This window comes from Tamandua tetradactyla, chromosome 18 (assembly GCF_023851605.1).
Source record: "Tamandua tetradactyla isolate mTamTet1 chromosome 18, mTamTet1.pri, whole genome shotgun sequence".
NCBI classification, from domain to species: Eukaryota; Metazoa; Chordata; class Mammalia; order Pilosa; family Myrmecophagidae; genus Tamandua; species Tamandua tetradactyla.
Window position 1 is genome coordinate 46,126,977 of NC_135344.1, and position 18,341 is coordinate 46,145,317.

General features: G+C 34.9%; 1 protein-coding gene and 1 pseudogene across 9 annotated transcripts in view; one reads left to right on the top strand and one right to left on the bottom strand.

The window, feature by feature from the left end:
* Positions 1–18,341, bottom strand: part of KIAA1328 (KIAA1328 ortholog) — a 495,375-nt gene that overhangs the window by 218,457 nt on the left and 258,577 nt on the right. For all 9 annotated transcript variants that reach the window (XR_013165170.1, XM_077135596.1, XM_077135599.1 and 6 more), the window contains one exon: positions 9,566–9,673. Coding sequence is in view for 8 of the 9 variants with exons in the window: in XM_077135596.1 (XP_076991711.1) it covers positions 9,566–9,673 (108 nt within the window). In the remaining variant the exon portion in view is untranslated. The remainder of the gene's footprint in view (positions 1–9,565; positions 9,674–18,341) is intronic.
* Positions 6,151–7,262, top strand: LOC143662753 (lysine-rich coiled-coil protein 1-like; annotated as a pseudogene).

Below are 18,341 nucleotides of genomic sequence, written 5' to 3' on the forward strand. Positions count from 1 at the left end.
TAATAAGCACTCACATCTATGGCCAATTGATTTTTTTGATAAAGGTGACAAGTCCACTCAGGGGAAAGAATAGTCTCTTCAGTTAATGGTACTCAGAAAACTAGACAGCCCTTGGTAAAAGAATGAAGGTGGACCCCTACCTCATACCACATACAAAAATAAACTCAAAATGGAACAAATGTCTAAATGTAAAAACCAAAACTATAAAACTATGAGAAGAAATTATGGGGAAGCATCTTCAAAAATGTACATTAGGAAATGGTTTCTTAGACTTTACACCACAAATATGAATTACATCTGAGAAACTAGAAAAATAAGAGTAAACTTAATGGTAAAAGACTGAAAGCCTTCCTCTGAGGTGGAACAAGGCAAGGATGCCTGCTATCACCAGTGCTATTAAACATGGTACTATAATACAAGTCCATGTCAGATAAATTAGGGAAGAAATAAAAAAAGGCATTGAAATCGGGAAGGAAGAAGTAAACTATCTCTATTTGCAGACGATGTGATCCTTTAGATAAAAAATCCTAAAGAAATCACAAGAAACTACTAGAACTAATAAAACACATTCAGCAAATTCTCAGTCTACAAGATTAACAAACAAAAACTAGGTTTGTTTCTCTATACACTAGCAAAATATATCCTGAAATGGATATTGAAATAATCCCATTCACAACACCTGCTAAAAGAATAAAATACTTAGGAATAAATTTAGCAAAGGAGGTGAATGACTTGTACTCTGTAAACAACAAAACAGTACTGAAAGAAATGAAAGATGACTTAAATAAATGGCAACATATACCATTATTTATGTATAGAAAGACAGTTTCATTAGGATGTCAGTAAAACCCTAAATGATCTACATATTCAACAGAATCCTATCAAAATCCCAGCAGTGTTTTTTGCAGAAATGGGAAAGCTAAACATGAAATTCATATGGAATGTAAGGGGCTTTGAATAGCAGAATTACTAAGGCAAAGGAGGAACAAAGTTGGAGGTCTCACAGTTGTCTATTTAAAAACAACTGCAAAGCAACAGTAATCAAAATACTGTGGCACCAGCATAAAGATAGTGAAATAGAATTGGGGCGGGCAACAGTGGCTCAGTGGCAGAATTTTCACCTGCCATGCTGGAGACTTGGGTTCACTTCCCAGTGCCTGCCCATGTTTAAAAAAAAAATGAAGTGGGGATTCAGAAATAAACCCATACACCTAAAGCCAACTTATTTTTGATAAGGGTGCTAAGTATATTAATTAGGGAAAGAACAGTCTCTTCAACAAATAGGCATCAGAAAACAGGATTCCCACTTTTAAAAGCATGAAGTTGGACCCCCCTATTTCATAATATAAAAAAAATTAATGTTAAATGGATAAACGACCTAAAGATAAGAGCTAAAATCATAAAACTCCTAGGAGAAATGGGGTGTTACCTTTACAACCTTGATTTGATAATTATTTCTTAAATATGACAACAAAAGTATGATCAATAAAATAAAAAATAGATAAAATGGTCTTAATCAAAATATAAAAACTCTTCTATTTGAAAGTAAAAAGATAACTTACAGAACAGGAGAAAATAATTAACTGTATATCTGATAAGGGTTTAATACCCAGAATATATAAAGGACTGCTACAACTCAATGATTAAAAGACAAATACCCCAATTAAGAAATAGATAAAGGGGCCACTGCCACCTCCTTCTGCCACTCCGGGTGCCACTTGCATGCTCATATGGTGTGGAGCTGGTATCCCTTTTGTCAAGTGGAAGCAGAGGAGATTCCAGCTGTTGCCATGTACAGTCAAAAACCCATGCAAGAAGTTGAGACTGAGAACAACGATCACATTAATTTGAAGATGGCAGGGTAGGATGGTTCTGTGGTGCAGTTTAAAATTAAGTGGCACCACTTAGTAAACTAATGAAATTCTATTGTGAATGATAGGGTTTGTCAATGAAGCAGATCAGATTCCATTTTGATGGGTAGCCAATTAATGTAACAGACACACCTGTACAGTTGGCATTGAAGGATATAACTGGTGTGTTATAGCAGCAGGCAGGAGATGTCTATTAAAGAGGAGGCCAACTACTTTTGTGCAGAATTCTATTCCTACAAACCAAGAATAAATTTTCAATTAGAAAAACTGCCATTTGCTTCTACACATCCTGACTACTACAGTATAATTTTCTCTATTCTTTGATATTATCATTTCTGTTTCCTTTATTGTATATGAAGTAACTGGTATATGTGCATAGCATACTATATTTTTTAAAAAAACTGATGGCCAATGGTATGCTTGACTGACATCAAATGGAGCTGGGATGTGAAAAAATACTGGTTCTGCAAAAATACCCTCATTCACTACTAGTGACATGCTCATTCAATTCTTCTCTTTAAATTCCAGTAAGTTATTTTGCTCTTATTATTTAACAAAAACCAACAACATAAAAAATCCTTGCATACCTTGTTCTATTGGAGAATTTTAATGTTTTTCATTTACATTGAAAAACTAAGAACATTTTTACAACAATTTTGCATGTAGCTGTTATATGTAGGGCAATCTTTCTTTAAGTGAGCATAACTTACTCAAAAGAAATGCATCATAGATAGTTTTATCTTCAAGTCATGTGTCTTGTCATTTCAATAAATTTCTTGTTTAAAATGAAAAAACAAAGGCAAAAGATTTGAATAGACATTTCTTCAAAGAAGATATAAAGATGACTAACAAGCACATAAAAAGATGCTCAACACCTTTGGTCATCAGGTTAATGCAAATCAAAACCACAATGAGATACTATTTCATAACAACCAGAGGGTGGCTATTATTAAAAAAAGAGAAAATAAGTATTGGCAAGGATGTGTGGATAAACGGGTATCTTATACTTTGCTAGTGGCCTTACAAGTTGGTGCAGCCACTGTGGAAATCAGCTTGGCAGTTTCTCAGAAAGTTGAAAATAGAATTACCTTATGACCTGGCAGTCCCACTTTTTAATATATATTCAAAATAACTGAATGGTGGATTCCAACAGATATTTACACACCAATGTTAATAACAGCATTAGTCACAAGTCAAAAGTTGCAAGTAATCCAAGAGTCCATCAATAGGTGAATGGATAAACAAAATGTGATATAACAATGGAATATTATTTGGCCATAAAACGGAATGAAGTTCTGATGCATGTAACAATACTAATGAGTCTTGAAAACATCATGTTGAGGGAAATAAGACACACACCAATATATCAATATTGTATGATTTCACTTAGAAGCGAATCACATTCTTCAGTTCCTCAGAGAAGAGATTATAGGAGTTGGGGCAGAGAGGGTGGGGATAGGAAGAAGGAGTTATTGCTTAATGGGTACAGAGTTCTTCTTTGAGATAATGAAAAGGTTGGGGTAATGGATATTTGTGACAGTTGCACATTATAGTGAATGTAATTAATATTACTGAATTATACACTTGAAAGTAAAGTGGAACGTTTTCAGTTGCATATATGTGACTACAATAAAATAGTTTTTTAAAAAACTGAAAGAATTTTTAAAAAAAAATAAAAAAGTTATTTTTAATTAAAAGCAATAAGTATAATAAAAGTTCTTACATATCAACTAAAAAAAATATAGTTCCCCTACATAAAAACTGTGGATATGGTCAGAAAATAAAAACTTTACAAAAAAGAAACTCAAAGGGTTAATAAGCACATAAAAAAATCATTCACCCTAATTGAATATTAAATAACTGCAAATAACAACAGTTTATTTTCTTTCTATTAAATTGCCAAATAATTTTAAATTATACAAATCAACATTGTAAAGTAAATTTTCTTGGTTCATTGAAAACAAACCTCTATTCCCTTCTGAAAACCCTGAAATAAAAGTAAAATGATTTAATAAAAAGAGAGAAAGATATGAACTTATGTGGGTCCAGTAAACTAAAAGAGAGGACAACAGATAAGAGTTGATTCAAAATTTTAGAAGCCTAGAAAGCAGATTTATGAGTTCAAATTCAATTAGTCAATTATAAACAGTCAAAATGGAAATATCTACTTATTCAAATGGAAGACAGTGTTAAGCTAAAACTTGCCAAACAACTTCTGAAGGGATCAGAGACTAGAGGAACTAAGTAGAAAGGACGTGGGACTGAAAGCATGGCTGGTTGAAAGTCTCCACAACAATTTAAACCCAAGATGCACTCCCTTCATCTCTCAGAGCCAATCAACTATCTCTCCCCAATCTGATGAGAGGACTGCAGGTTGTCTCCTCTGGATAGGTTGATCTAGAATGTCTATGGACTTGGGGACAGGGATATACACTTGAAAGGGAGATTAAGTGAAAGCCTACATAATGGATGATGGGTCCCTTTTATCTTTCTCCATTGGGCTCCCATATTGGCAGCCATGCTTATACAAGGTTCCTATCACTTCTTCTGAAATTATGCAGACTGATTTCAAGGAAGTCTGACCATTTCAAGAGAAGAAACCTACCAATACTGATAGGTAGGGGTCCCCAAGCAAAGTAATTGTCTTCCTACATGATCTCCCCACAGTGAAGTACAACAATTAGCAAGCCCTGCTCATATATACTGAGAAATATTGATAACTTTTTATAGTTTGACTTGGAAATATAAATGTATCATCAGACATTTATTGAAAAAAGCAACATGAACTATGTGGAAACAGAGACAATGTACCAGTAACAGCAGAAACTTAAAAAACTATTACTAACATTGGAGGTATAAGAGAAACACTGTATACATAAAATATGAATGGGTTCTTATATGAAAAGGCTATTCATAAAGTGTTTTGGAAATTAAAAATATATCAGAAACAAAATTCAGCAGAGCAGTTGAAAGATAATGTTCAGAAATGTAGAAACTGGAACAAAAAAACAGGTGAAAATAAGAAAACGAAGCATGAGTTCAAGAGATTCAACATCTGACTGACATGAGTTCTTAAAACAGAGTATATACAAAATGGAAGGGAGGAAACTGTTAAAGAAATTTCCTCAAACAGAAAACAGATTTCCCAATTGAAGAATCCACTGTTTACTAAACAAAATGAATGAAAAAATGTTCCAAGTAATTGACATCAGCCTGAATTTTTAGAATAAGGCAGAGAAAATTTCCGTGGAGAAAAAACATAGGTTTCATCAAAAGTTTAAGAATCAAATTGCATTAAATTTCTTAATAGCAACACTAGAAACTAGAAGACAATCAAACATAACTTAAACTCCCTTATAGAGAAAAATAATAAGCAACCTAGAATTCTGTGTCCAGCTAAACAATAATTTAAAGGTGAAGATAGACCAAAGACATTTTTCAGAAGTATGAGGTCTTAAAAAATTATCTCTCCTGTATTCTTTATCAGTAAGCCATTGAAGGTCATGTTTCAGGTAGATGAGGAACTATAATAGAAAAATAGGACATGTCATATGGAAAAGGGGGAATATAATTCAGAAAAGAAGTAAGAGAAAATATAAGGATGAATTTCTAGACAGCTTAGAGAATAACCACTTCAGACTAGAGAAGAAGAAGAGGAAAAGAAAGAGGTGGAGGAAGAGGAGGAGGAGAAGAGGGAGGGAGGAAAGAAAGAAAAGGGAAAAGAAAATAGATGAAAGCAATGAAGAGAAATGGCAGGATAACTGATCTAAATATATTGATAGAATTACACTTTATGGGTGAATCTGGAATTGAGAAGAGAATACAAGTTATTTGAGGTTCGGAATTTTTGCTTTATACATTGTTATATTCCCCAAAGTCTAGGAGATTGCCTATACATGGTGGAAAATTGTATATTTGTTGAATGAATAAATAAATGTAATAAACTTAAATAAAAAAATAAGCTATGGGCCATTTAGTCACCTGCTAAGCGGTTGCGGCGACTTTCCCCTGAAGAAGCACGGTCTCCACCTCCTCATCCCACCCCATGTGCTCCGCTGCAGAGGTGGAAGCAGAGGCAGCGGTAGTCCCTGCCTCAGCTACCTCCACCCTGGCTCCAGGTGGACGGCGTTTTGGTGAGGAGGAGGACAGTAGTTTGTGGGCGCCCGCCCCTGCCTCAGAAAAGATGCCTTTGTGAAGTATGTGGAAAAGTAAGACAGCTTGAATCACTAAGGATTTCACATGAAGTGCCCTTGTGTTCCATGATGACTGAACTCCAGCCATGGCATCTGCATTCCAGCAGCAGGGAAGAGGAGGCCTCCTAGAAGCCCCACAGAGCACTTCAACTGTCTTCTTATTGGCCAGATTTTATTCACATGACCAGATCTTGCTTTTTAAAAAATGGCTGGAAAATGTTGTCTTTTAACTGGTCACATTGTCCAAGGTCAATAGGAGTGGAATACTGAGCAAAAGTAGATTTTGTAATCCCTGCATCAGGATTTTTGGCTTCCCAGATGTGGAACAGTATCACTATGTGGGGAAAGTTCATGCTAAAAAACTGAAGCACTTAATGGGCAAATATGATCAGATTTTCCCACCAAGTTCTCAGCCTGATAAGAATACCTTGTTATCAATCTAACGAAGCATTCAAAGAAAACGTATGACTCTTTTCAAGGCGAATTTGAGTTTATATTAAAGTGCAGAAAACTAGAGGCTGAAAGCCAAAGATTTGTTTCAGAAAGATGAGAGAAGACTATTTAGAAACCTTTGGGTACAAACAAAGAAGAGATTAACTCCAGACCCAAATATAGAATGTTTGAGAAAAGTCTCCCATCTGAAACTGTCCAGACTTACTAATGATCATACAATATTTCACAAACAATGGAAAACTGGATGCCTCAGTGGCTCCCAGCTCATTACAGCAGACTGAGACCAGCTTCTCTGAGCTACTGTCAGCTCCCTAGGGACTACTCAGAAAAGCGAGTATCCCTGAATGTTAGTCAACAAGAATATAATTGTGGCTCCTACAATGTAGAATCTAGAGTTTACAAGCACCTCATCTTAGTAAACAGAACCAGTTGCCTTCAAGCCAGTTATAAGCAGACATGTCAGGAGAGAAAACGGCACCAGCAGGAAGAGGGAGAAAAACCAGAGGAGATGCAGGCCGAGCATAAGAGGAAAAAAAATTATGAGGAAATGGATTTGGACAAACCCAAGAGCATCCAAAGAAAGAAAGCAGAGATGGAAATAGTGTCAGTACAGAAATGCTTAAGAATCATAAGGAGAAAAAAAAAACCCTGAGATGTTGTTTCTAAGAAAGAGGAACATAAGCATCGAAAAGAGAAAAAGGAACAAAGTCAGGAAAGGACAGGAGAGGAAATGCTTTGGGACTAGTGTATCCTCAGATTTTGAAGGCATTTATTTGGTTCTCCCTAAGATGAACTGAAAAAAAATAGTTGAGGAAGTTGGTTTCATGAAGTTTGTGTTCATATCACTTTTCTTATGTGGCCAGGTCCTCTAACAAAGGTTGAGTGAACAGAATGTATTTAGTATGCTTGCTTCCCAACACAGTAATTACTTTCCCTCATTTTCTAGAAGTACTACTATTACATTTTTCTTACATATAAGGTAATTTCCCTTAATGAGAGTGGCACTGATTTTATTTATCAAATTACTATGACAGTAGAATTGATTTTCCTTGGGAGGTCAGTTATTACAAATTGGAGAATTATAGGCTTTGCAGAATCTTTTTCTTGAGTGAGTTTGTTTAGTTTTGGTGGAGTGTTTTTATGCTTATTGGACTTCTCTGTGAAGCAATTTAGATAGATTTGTTTTTTCTTTGTTAGATATAATTTGCAATATATTTTCTAGGTTGGAAAGTGGAAAATGAAGTATATTATAATATTAAGCTTAGATTACCTATAGTTTTAAAAGTTATCCAAGAGTGCTGGTACAAAATCAGTTTCTATTACGGAAACGTATACAATAAAGTTCTAACTTCTACCAAAAAAAAAAAAAAAAAAGGCTATGGCAAAATTGTGCAAAAATAAGAAGTCTAAGGTTCTGCTTCTTATAATGGCCATGTAGTTCCTATAGGACAATTCCTCTCACAGGTAACCCCTATAAACCCTTGGAAGAAAAAACAAGCCTGAGTCACTGTTTTTTAGCATATAGGCAGGCTTTTATCATCACCACATGAGCCAGTTAATAATCAGCTTGAAGAAGCAAGCAGAAGACAAAGTATTAGGTAATCAAAAGATCTATAAAGGGAAAATCCTAGAAAGTCAGAGAAGGAAACCTCAAACTGCATAAATTGCATTAAACTTCTTAATAGCAATATTACAAACTAGAAGACAATTGAGTATGACCTAAAATCTGTTCTACAGTAAAATCCCTGTCGGGTGCACTGGCTGACACCTGAATTGCACATAAACAGTGCAGATTCTAGCATCCCAGATTAGGTTAAAAGAACTAAACAGTGATTTTGACTGCCATTTACCCTAGGGGAATAGAACTTGGAATCTATGTTCAGTCACCTTAACTGCCCACTAACACAAAGGAATCAGCACTCTTCAGAGGAATATAACAAAATTCCAGAGTTATTCACAATAACCAGAATACAATCCCAAATTACTACACACATGTAGATTTAGGAAAACATGAGAACAATCAATGAAGCCAAACTCCAAGATTACTCAGGTGTTAGAATTAGTAGATAAGGATTTAAAAGCAATTATGATAACTATGTTCAAGAATGTAAAAGAAAATATGCTCACAATGAATACACAAAGAATCTGAGCAGACAAATATAAGCTATAACATTGAACCAACTGGAAAGTCTTAAACCAAAAATTACAAGATCTCAAACAAAAACTGCATTCACTTAACAGTTGATTGGAGATAACAGAACTGGTGAACTTCAGAATAATTAATAGCAATAATCTAACATGAAGAATATAAAACAAAAGGATTTAAAAATATTAGAGATTGAGGGACAATTTCTAAAGGGCTAATACACATGTGACTGGGATCTCAAAAGAAGAGGAGAGAGAATATGGCAAAACATTATTTAGCAAATAATGGCTAAAAATTCCTCAAATTTATGAAAAGAAAATTCTCAAATACTGCTGACATATTTTAAGGAAAATAATTTGGCAATGGAAATTAGAAACCTTAAAAGTATTCATATATATTCCTTAGAACTAGTAATTCTACCTATAGAGATAGATTCCAAGGAAATAGGTAGTGATAAAATCAAATACTTATTTGTAGGATTTTTTTCATAGCATACTTATAACAGCAAAGCCCTGTATTACTCAATAACAATCTAATGGATAAATCATGAGATATAGTTGCCATATAAAATATATTTGTTTTCACAAGGTATTTAATGACATTAGAAAATATGACAGTGAAAAATGCAAAAGTAGTAAGATTCTATATAGCATATAGTATTTATACAAAGATAGAACGTGGAAAAAAGCTTATAAGATTGTCTCCAAGTGGTATGATTGTGAATGACTTTTATTTTTTCCTTTATCCTTTTTCTCTATATCTTTGCAAAATTCATAATCAGGATGTATTACTCAAATGATCAGAAAACTGGATTCACCAATATGGAACTTTAAACATATACCAAACATATCCTAATATTTGTGTCCTTAATTTTCTTGTCCTCATCCACCCCTCAGATTTACCTTTGTCCATGGTCATTCCTTTTCATATTCAGATTAAGCTCTTGTGGTTTGGTAAGCTCTTCATCAACAGTCAGAGCCCCTGATTTAAACACAGCTTGAGTTCTTAACCTGTAAAAAGAAATACATATGGTCTTTAATCCTGTGGAATTTAAGAAGATGAATGGTAACACTTGGACCATGTTCTTCAGTTAGCCCTATAGCACCTATTTTCAAATTCAAAACCAATTTATAAAACATAAATGGGTACTTATGAAATAGATAAAAATGAATACAAATTGGCTTCATGGTAATTTAAAATTTATTTTTATGAGAGAACAGGAGAAGATATGTTAGAATATAAAGACTCATAATTATATACACTTTAGGAATACTTTTAAGTCTTTTCTCAAGAAATTTAAAGCTTCTCTCAATCTATTCTTAAGCAAGTGTATTTTGATAATTTTGGAATACTAGTAACTTTAAGTATCACTGACACTACCCAATACACACATGGGAGGGACCTATTATCACAATGACAATTTTAAAAAGCTAAGGTTACAGCTCACTGACTAACATATTTTCTCTCTTTCACAGATAAAAAGCTCCAAGACAACTAGAAGACATTCTATCCATCAATATTAGTATAGTCCCAACCTCACTTGTACTGAGGAGGGAAGGAAATTGAAGAAATTGGCACCAAGATCTTCTACCAGGAGTTTGAGTGTTTATTAATCAAATATGTGACACGACTGACCACTCAGATATTTAGACATGTGATTATCTACAAAAACATATTCTTTAACAATGAAACAAACCATGAAGAGATAAAAATACCATTAAAATATTGACATTTTCATCATTGTCAGAAGACAGTCTTAGAAATGCAATCAACAATGCACAATGCAATACAAAGAGAAGTATTTAATTAATTATCCTCTAGAAATTTACTGTTAAAAGACCAAAATTCAATAGTGAGAATGGACTGAAATAATAGTAGCGATAGTAACAATTGTGGCAGCCTCTGCAGCAGTAGTAGCAATGATGATAATGATGACAATGAGAATATATACCATCTGAGTGCACTTCCATATATTATCTCATTTTTCTTCATAACCACCCGACGAAATAGTTACTATTATTATATATATTTATACATGAGGAAAGCAAGGTGTGGTATGCAACTTACTCAAGCTGACCCACTTTTTAAGTAGGGGAGGAAAGATGTTTTTTATCACAATTAGGCCAAGAGTACAAGTATTAAAGCATATTGTAAGGATGAGAAACAAAGGTAAACATTTACAGTTAGCCTAGAATTTTATTCACTGCACATACAGCATTTTGCTCCAAACCAGATTTCAGGTGGTTCTCTGTACTTCCATGACAGCATATGAATAAATCTTATCAATCTGGAAAGAGCTTACAGAGATAATACCCTTCTAAAAGTTCTTATTGACCACTGTCCAATATCAAGGGAGCATAAAGAATTGCTAGTCACAATTAAAGTACATCTTATCTTAAGACTGTGCCCAATTTATTCCCAAATGACAGGCTCATCCAAGAATTCTGAACTAGTATCACAATTCTAAATTACTCTGTGTTATGGTCAGAGATTGCTTTCCCAATATTTCTCTTGAACTCATGGGCATGATAAACAATGTCCTTTACTGAGCAGATATTGGTTAATCTATTAATTTAATTGAAATGAGATACCATTCAAGTGGGTAAAAATCCATTTCATAAATGAAAAGTTCAGTAAAGATACATAACAGCTCAAATTACATACAAGTTAGAGACTGACAGACACAGAAGGGCAGATACTATATGATTTTGCTATTATGACTCTGGTAAAGGTAATATAGCAGACCCAGAGGCACACAAAAGCTGGAGATGGGGGAAAGGCTACCCAGTGAGGTTGAACTTACATGCAAGGGAATAGATAGAAATGATGGCAAATATTTGGCAATCTGTAGATATAAGTAGCATTACCATATTGAAGGTGAATATGACTGGAAGGGGATGTATAGTACCATGTATCCCATTGATTAAATCTACAATTATTAATAAGTTCTTGCATGAACTATTTCAAAGGTTCAATAGTAGACAAAGAGTCAATGGTAGAGGGGTCTTAGGGAAAACAAAAAATGCATGCTATGGCCAATAGTTAACAGGAAGTCATCAACAGTACCACAGCAAGACCAGAGGCAACTAATTGTGGGGAAGGGACAAGTGATAAGGGATAGTTTTGATTTAATTGTTGGTGACCCTGTATTAGTCAGTTCTTTGTCGCTATGGACCAATGAAAATTGTCTAAAATAGAGAGTGCTACTGAGTGTACAAAAAGAAATTAGAGACTGAAATTAGTTTATTATATATAATAAACTCCCGAGAGATAGGATTAGGTCTTGCTCATTTTGATACTCTCCCTAGGTAGCACTTCACAGAGTTGGTTGCTTAATGTTTGTTGAGACAAGGAGAAATGAACTGAATTACAGATAATTATATATTAAACAATAAGGTGCTAATTTTGTGAATATTTAATAACTTAAACTGAATAAGGTGAGAAAGAAAACTGGTGTAGGTAGAAGTAATCATAGAAGAAGCGAAAATTTTTAGTGAGATTTGAACTGTGGCATAATGAATAAATAGGGTGTGGATTAATAGAAAAGTAGGGCAAAGATATTTAAATCAGAGGAAAAATATGCCTAGAGGAAAACTATGAATGGTAAATTGGGAAGATCTCAAAGAGACAAACTTGCCTTTGTAAAACTTATTTCTGAGGAAAAGTGTGGCAAATGGATAGAGGGACAATCTAAGATTATGAGATGTTTTGATAATAAATTGAATAGATATAAAAATAGGGAAGTGGCACAATAAAAGCAATGTCTTAGGAGGATTAATTACAGACAAATATTCTTGGTATATGACATTAATGAGCAGAAGGTTGAATTTCAGTTAACTCATAAGTGATAACAGTATATTAATCTAAAAACTAGGCCAGAGAGTAGGATAATTTTCAGTCTAGAAATAGGAATTGTTATAATGATTAATCAAATGGACAGATTGGGGCTCTGATAGGATGCACCACCTAACTGTGATTACCATGGTAAAACTAACCAGGAGAATGAGAATCAAAGTATGTTCAATATAAAATGTCTTGAATGTCAAAAATGTGGCAAAATGAAACATTCTAAAATCCCATAACCCTAAAAGAAACACTGAAAAAGAACCAGAAATTGTCAGAACTGACTTTCTCAGAACTCTGGGAGACAGTAAAAGGTTTATAGCAAGCAAGTGAATAATGAATCAAGAAACAAGCAACTTAAAAATGGCAGGAAAGCTTTATGGGGTTTTTATGGGCTTTTCCCCCATCTCTTCTAAGGCTCAACATTGTGATAGCTTGTGCTTTTAGTTCAGGTTTCTGGTCATAGGTTCTGGAGAAAGAACCCTTGAAGAAATACTGGAAAAAATTTTAAAGGCAGATTATGGTTTAGGTATATCCATTCCAACCTATCTGCTGGCTGCCTGAGAGACAAATACAAGGTACTTGTTTCTGTCTCACCTGTACCAGAATTCATGCTGGATGAAGAATTCATAGGCATGGCCACTAAAAGATTGTAAGAGAAAAACTGAATTGTAGTCACCAGTAGCAAAAGACTATAATTGAGAAATTAGAACATCTGGGATCTGTGAGAAAAGGCTGCAGAGAATTTTCTAGGGAAACTGGGGCAGTTGGACTGTCTGTACATGTGGAGAATTTTTAAGGTAATGTTTATCCCTGGGCAAATGCACAGAAAATACCTGAAAAGACCCTAAGCTTTTACCCTGGAGTGGTATATAGGGTCAGTGTAAAGTTCTTTTTCAATTGTCTTAGCTTCTAGCATTGAAGGAAATATCTGTCACAACACTATTTTAAAATAGCTAAAATAATTGAGATTCAGTGACCATGTACATCAAGGACTACAGCCTTTGCATACATAGTCTGGAAAAAAATGACTAAGCGAATAGACTAATTCAGCCTTCAAAAATAAGAAAAACAAACAAAATAATCAACAAACCATGGGGAAAGGTGAGAATCTAATTTCCAAAGTTAACATACAAATATTTAAATGTAGATTTCACCAAAGAATCACAAGGCATACAAAGAAACAGGAAAAAAGGGCCCATTACAAGGAACAAAATACAGAAACAGAGACCATCCATGAGGAAGCCCAGACACTGGACTTAAGAAAAAATTTAAAACAAATGTCTTAAATATGCTTGAAGGACAAAAGGAAAACATGAATAAAGAACCATAAGAAAACAGGAAAACAATATATGTAGAAAATGGGAATTTCAATAAACAGAAATTATAAAAAGAAATCAAACAGAAATTCTGAAGCTAAAAAGGACAATAACAGAAACAAAAAATTCACTACAGGTATTTAACAGCATATTTGAGCAGCAGAGGAAAGTCAGTGTACTTGAAGATAGGACAATTGAAAATCTCCAGTCTGAAGAACAGAGACAGAGAGCAAAAAAGAATGAAATGTGAACAGAGGTGGCAGAGGGTTGACAAAGAAGATGGTTTAGAATGATTCATGGTGACATTGCCCCACAGACTCTTGAAATAACTAGCAAACACTAGTTTTCTAGTCTTCTTCCTCAAGACTCTAGAAAAGTTAAAGGGTTGCGGTACCTAGGTGAATGCCAAATCAAGAAAATGCAGTATGGACAAGCTCGTGGTGCCCTTGCTGGTGTTTCCCCCACTCCAAAGTTCATTGTGGGTCCCTGGCCTTGTTGTACAGGGAGCAGAGTAACCTCATACACATTCTGGGATGTCTGTATGTCATTGCCAGTCTATCAGGTGGCATTCTTTAATCTGACTAGACAACTAGTTTTGAGCTTGCCTTCCTAGAACTTGGCCAGCAGACACAAGCAGCTAGCACACAGTTAATAAACTGTAAGAAACAGTGAGATAGAGGATTATCTGCTTTAACTCATATGGTAGAGTTCCCAGGATGTGGAAGAGTCTATTACATAAAAGGAAGTGGGGGAATTTGAATTCCTATAAATGAGATTGCTAATGCCACAAGCAAGTACTAGCCCAGGACAAGACCCAGGCCCAGAAAAGAGGGACAGGAGCATGCACTTCACATTTGCCACAGGATGATATTGTTGATTAGGAGGCCTAAACGCTAAACGAGAGAACAAAACGATGAAAAGACTATGGATGGTGGATTTTTACTTTGATTTTGTTAGTGCCTGGCATATTTGAAGAAGCAAAACCAAACAAAAACCAAACAAAGAAATCCAAAGTTAACATAATACTCGATGTTGAAGGATAGAAAGCTTTCTTTCTTAGGTCAGGAATAATACAAAATTCCTGCTTTGGCCATTGATACTTATCATTGCACTGGAAGTTTTATCTAGAGCAATAAGGGAAAAAGAAGGAGGAGGACAAAGAGAGAGAGAGAGAGAGAGAGAGAGAGAGAGAGAGAGAGAGAGAGAGAGAGAGAGAGGAAGACAGAGACAGAGAGAGAGAGAGAGAGAGAGAGAGAGAGAGAGAGAGAGAGGAAGACAGAGACAGAGAGAGAGAGAGAGAGAGAAAGAGAGGGAGGGAGGGAGAGAGACAGAGAGATACACAGAGAGAGAGAGATAGAGAGAGAGGGAGGGAAGGAGACAGAGAGAGAGATACAGAAAGACAGAGAGAGAGAGACAGAGAAAGAGGGAGGGAGGAAGGAAAGAAGGAGAAGGAAGGAAAAAGAAGAGGAAGAGGAAGAAGGAAAAGGAAGGAAGAAGGAAGAAACAAGAAAACCTTAGGTAAAAGAGAGAAAACGACCTCCAGAATAAATGAATCAGGAAATCAACTGCCTAGATACCAGCAAAAATTACAAGTCTTACTAGGAAAAATGAAGACATGGACCAGTAAAAGGAAGAAACTAATACTTCAGATGAAATACAAGAGTTGAAACAACTAATTAAAGATGAAGAAACAAACATGTCAAATCAAATTAAAAATCAAATCAACAAACTGAGGGATGGTATGGCAAGAGATGAAGAATATAAAGAAGACATTGGGTAACCATAAATAAAAACTGAAAAGCTTGAAAAACAAATGGTTGAATTTATGGGAATGAAAGGCAGAACAGAAGAGATGAAAAACAACAATGGAACTTGGAAAAGTATATTTGAAGAGACAGTAGAAAGGAATAGTGAATTAGAGAGCAACACAAAAGAATAGATAGGGAAAAGAATAGAAATTTAGGGTATGAGGGAATTGAATGACAAAATGAAGTGCATGAATGTATATGTTATGGGTGTCCCAGAAGGAGAACAGAAGGGAAAAGGAGTGGAAAGAATAGGGGAGGAAATAATCAATGAAAATTTCCCATCTCTTAAGAAGACATAAAATTACAGATCCAAAAAGCACAACGTACCCCAAACAGAACACATATGAAAAGACTACACCAAGACAACAACTAATTAGATTATCAACTGTCAAAGAGAGAATTCTGAAAGCAGCTAGAGAAAATCAATCCATCACATACAAGGGAAGCTCAACAAGACTATGTGTGGATTGCTCAGCAGAAACAATAAAGGCAGGAAGGCAGTGGAAGGATATATTTAAGATACTGAAAGAGAAAAAACTGCCAACCAAGAATTCTATATCCAGAAAAAGTCCTTCAAAAATGAAAGACAGTTTAAAATAAATATTTTCAGACAAACACATACTAAGAGAGTCTGTGAACAAGAGACCTGCTCTATAGAAAATACTAAAGGGAGCACTACAAGTAGAGAGGAAAAGAGAGGAGAGAGGGATTTGGAGAAGAGGTAGAATGAAGTGGAGAAGAGGCAGAAATGAAGACTACCAGTAAGGGTAAAATGAGAGAGGGGGGAACTAAGATAAGGGTAAAAAGAGAGAGTGGGGAAACTAAGATATGACAAAATCCAAAAGACAAAATGGTATAAGTACTGGCTTTACAGTACTAACATTAAATGTTAATGGATTAAACTCCCCAATCAAAAGACATAGACTGGCAGAATGTATTAAAAAACAAGACCCATCTATATGCTGTCTACAGGAGACTCACTTTAGACCAAAGGACAAAAATAGATTTAAATTGAAAGGAAGGAAAAAGATATTTCCTGCAAACAACAACCAGAAAAGAGCATGGGTAGCTATACTAATATTCAACAAATTAGATTATGAATGTAAAACAATTAAGAGACAAAGGAGGACACTAAGCATAAATAAAAGGGAGGATTCATCAAGAAGATATAACAATCATAAATATTTATGCACTGAGTCAAAATGTCCCAAAATACATAGGGCACACACTGACAACACTTAAGGGAGAAGCAGACACATCTAGAGTAATAGTTGGAAACTTCAATACAAGGCTCTCATCAATGGAAAGAACATCTAGACAGAGAATCAATAAGGAAACAGATTTTGAATAGTACCACAAATGAACTAGAATTTAACAGTTATTTATAGAACATTACATCTCACAATAGCAGGATATGCATTTTTCTAAAGGGCACATATATTAGTCTCCAGAAAACACCACATATTGGGTCACAAAGCAAGTCTCAATAAATTTGAAAACACTGAAATTATAAAAAACATTTCTCAGATCATGACAGAATGAAGTTGGAAATATTATCAGGCAGAAGGCCAGACATTTCACAAATATATGGAGATTAAACCACACATTCCTTTTTTAAATTTTTATTAATAAAATCAATCAACATACAACATGAACATTCTTAATGTATGAACATTCCAAACTTGATGTGCAATCAATGGCTCACAATATCATCACATAGTTGTATATTCAACACCATGATCATTTCTCAGAACATTCACATCTTTTTTTTATTATATAATAAACATATATACAAAGCAAAGAAAGAAAAAAGCAACACTTTTCAAAGCACTCTTCAACAGGCAGTTACAGATCCCAAAGTTTGTAATATGTGACCATACCATCATCTCGGATTTTTCATTCCAGCTACTCCAGAACATTGGAGGTTAGAAGGAATATATATATGTATTTTTATCTTCACAATTGATTTATACTATTTTTGTATGTGTGAAAAATAATACATGTACATAAAAAAACCAATAAATTTCAATGCACAGCATAGAAATTAGTTGTAGAACAGATTTCAGAGCTTGGTATGGGTTACACTTCCACAATTTTAGGTTTTTACTTCTTAGCTAATCTAAGATACTAGAGACTAAAGAAATATCAATATAATGATTCATCAATTATACTCGCTTGTTAAACCCTACCTCCTCTGTATAACTCCACATCACATTTGACCTTTCTCCCACTCTTTAGAGGCATCTGGGCCATCCCATTCCAACATTTTCATGTTGGAAGAGCTGTTAATAATAAGGGGTAGGGAGGTGGAACTAGCTGATAATCTGTAAAAGCCGGCCCCTCTAGATTTCAGGGACCCATCTGGAGGTTGTAGGTTCCTAGAAAGTTGCCCTAGTGCATGGAACCTTTGTAGAATGTTATATATTGCCCTAGGTATTCTTTAGGATTGGATGGAATGGTTTTGGATTGGGGTTTGGCAAGTTATGAGAGGTAGCAATGACGAACTGAAGTTTGCCTAAGAGCAACCTTCAGAGTAGCCTCTTGACTCTGTTTGAACTCTCTCAACCACTGATACCTTATTTGTTAAATTTCTTTTCCCTCTTTTGGACAGGACGGCATTGTTGATCCCATGGTGTCAGGACCAGATTCATCCCTGGAAGTCATCTCCCATGTTGTCGGGGAGACTTTCACCCCTGGATGTCATGTCC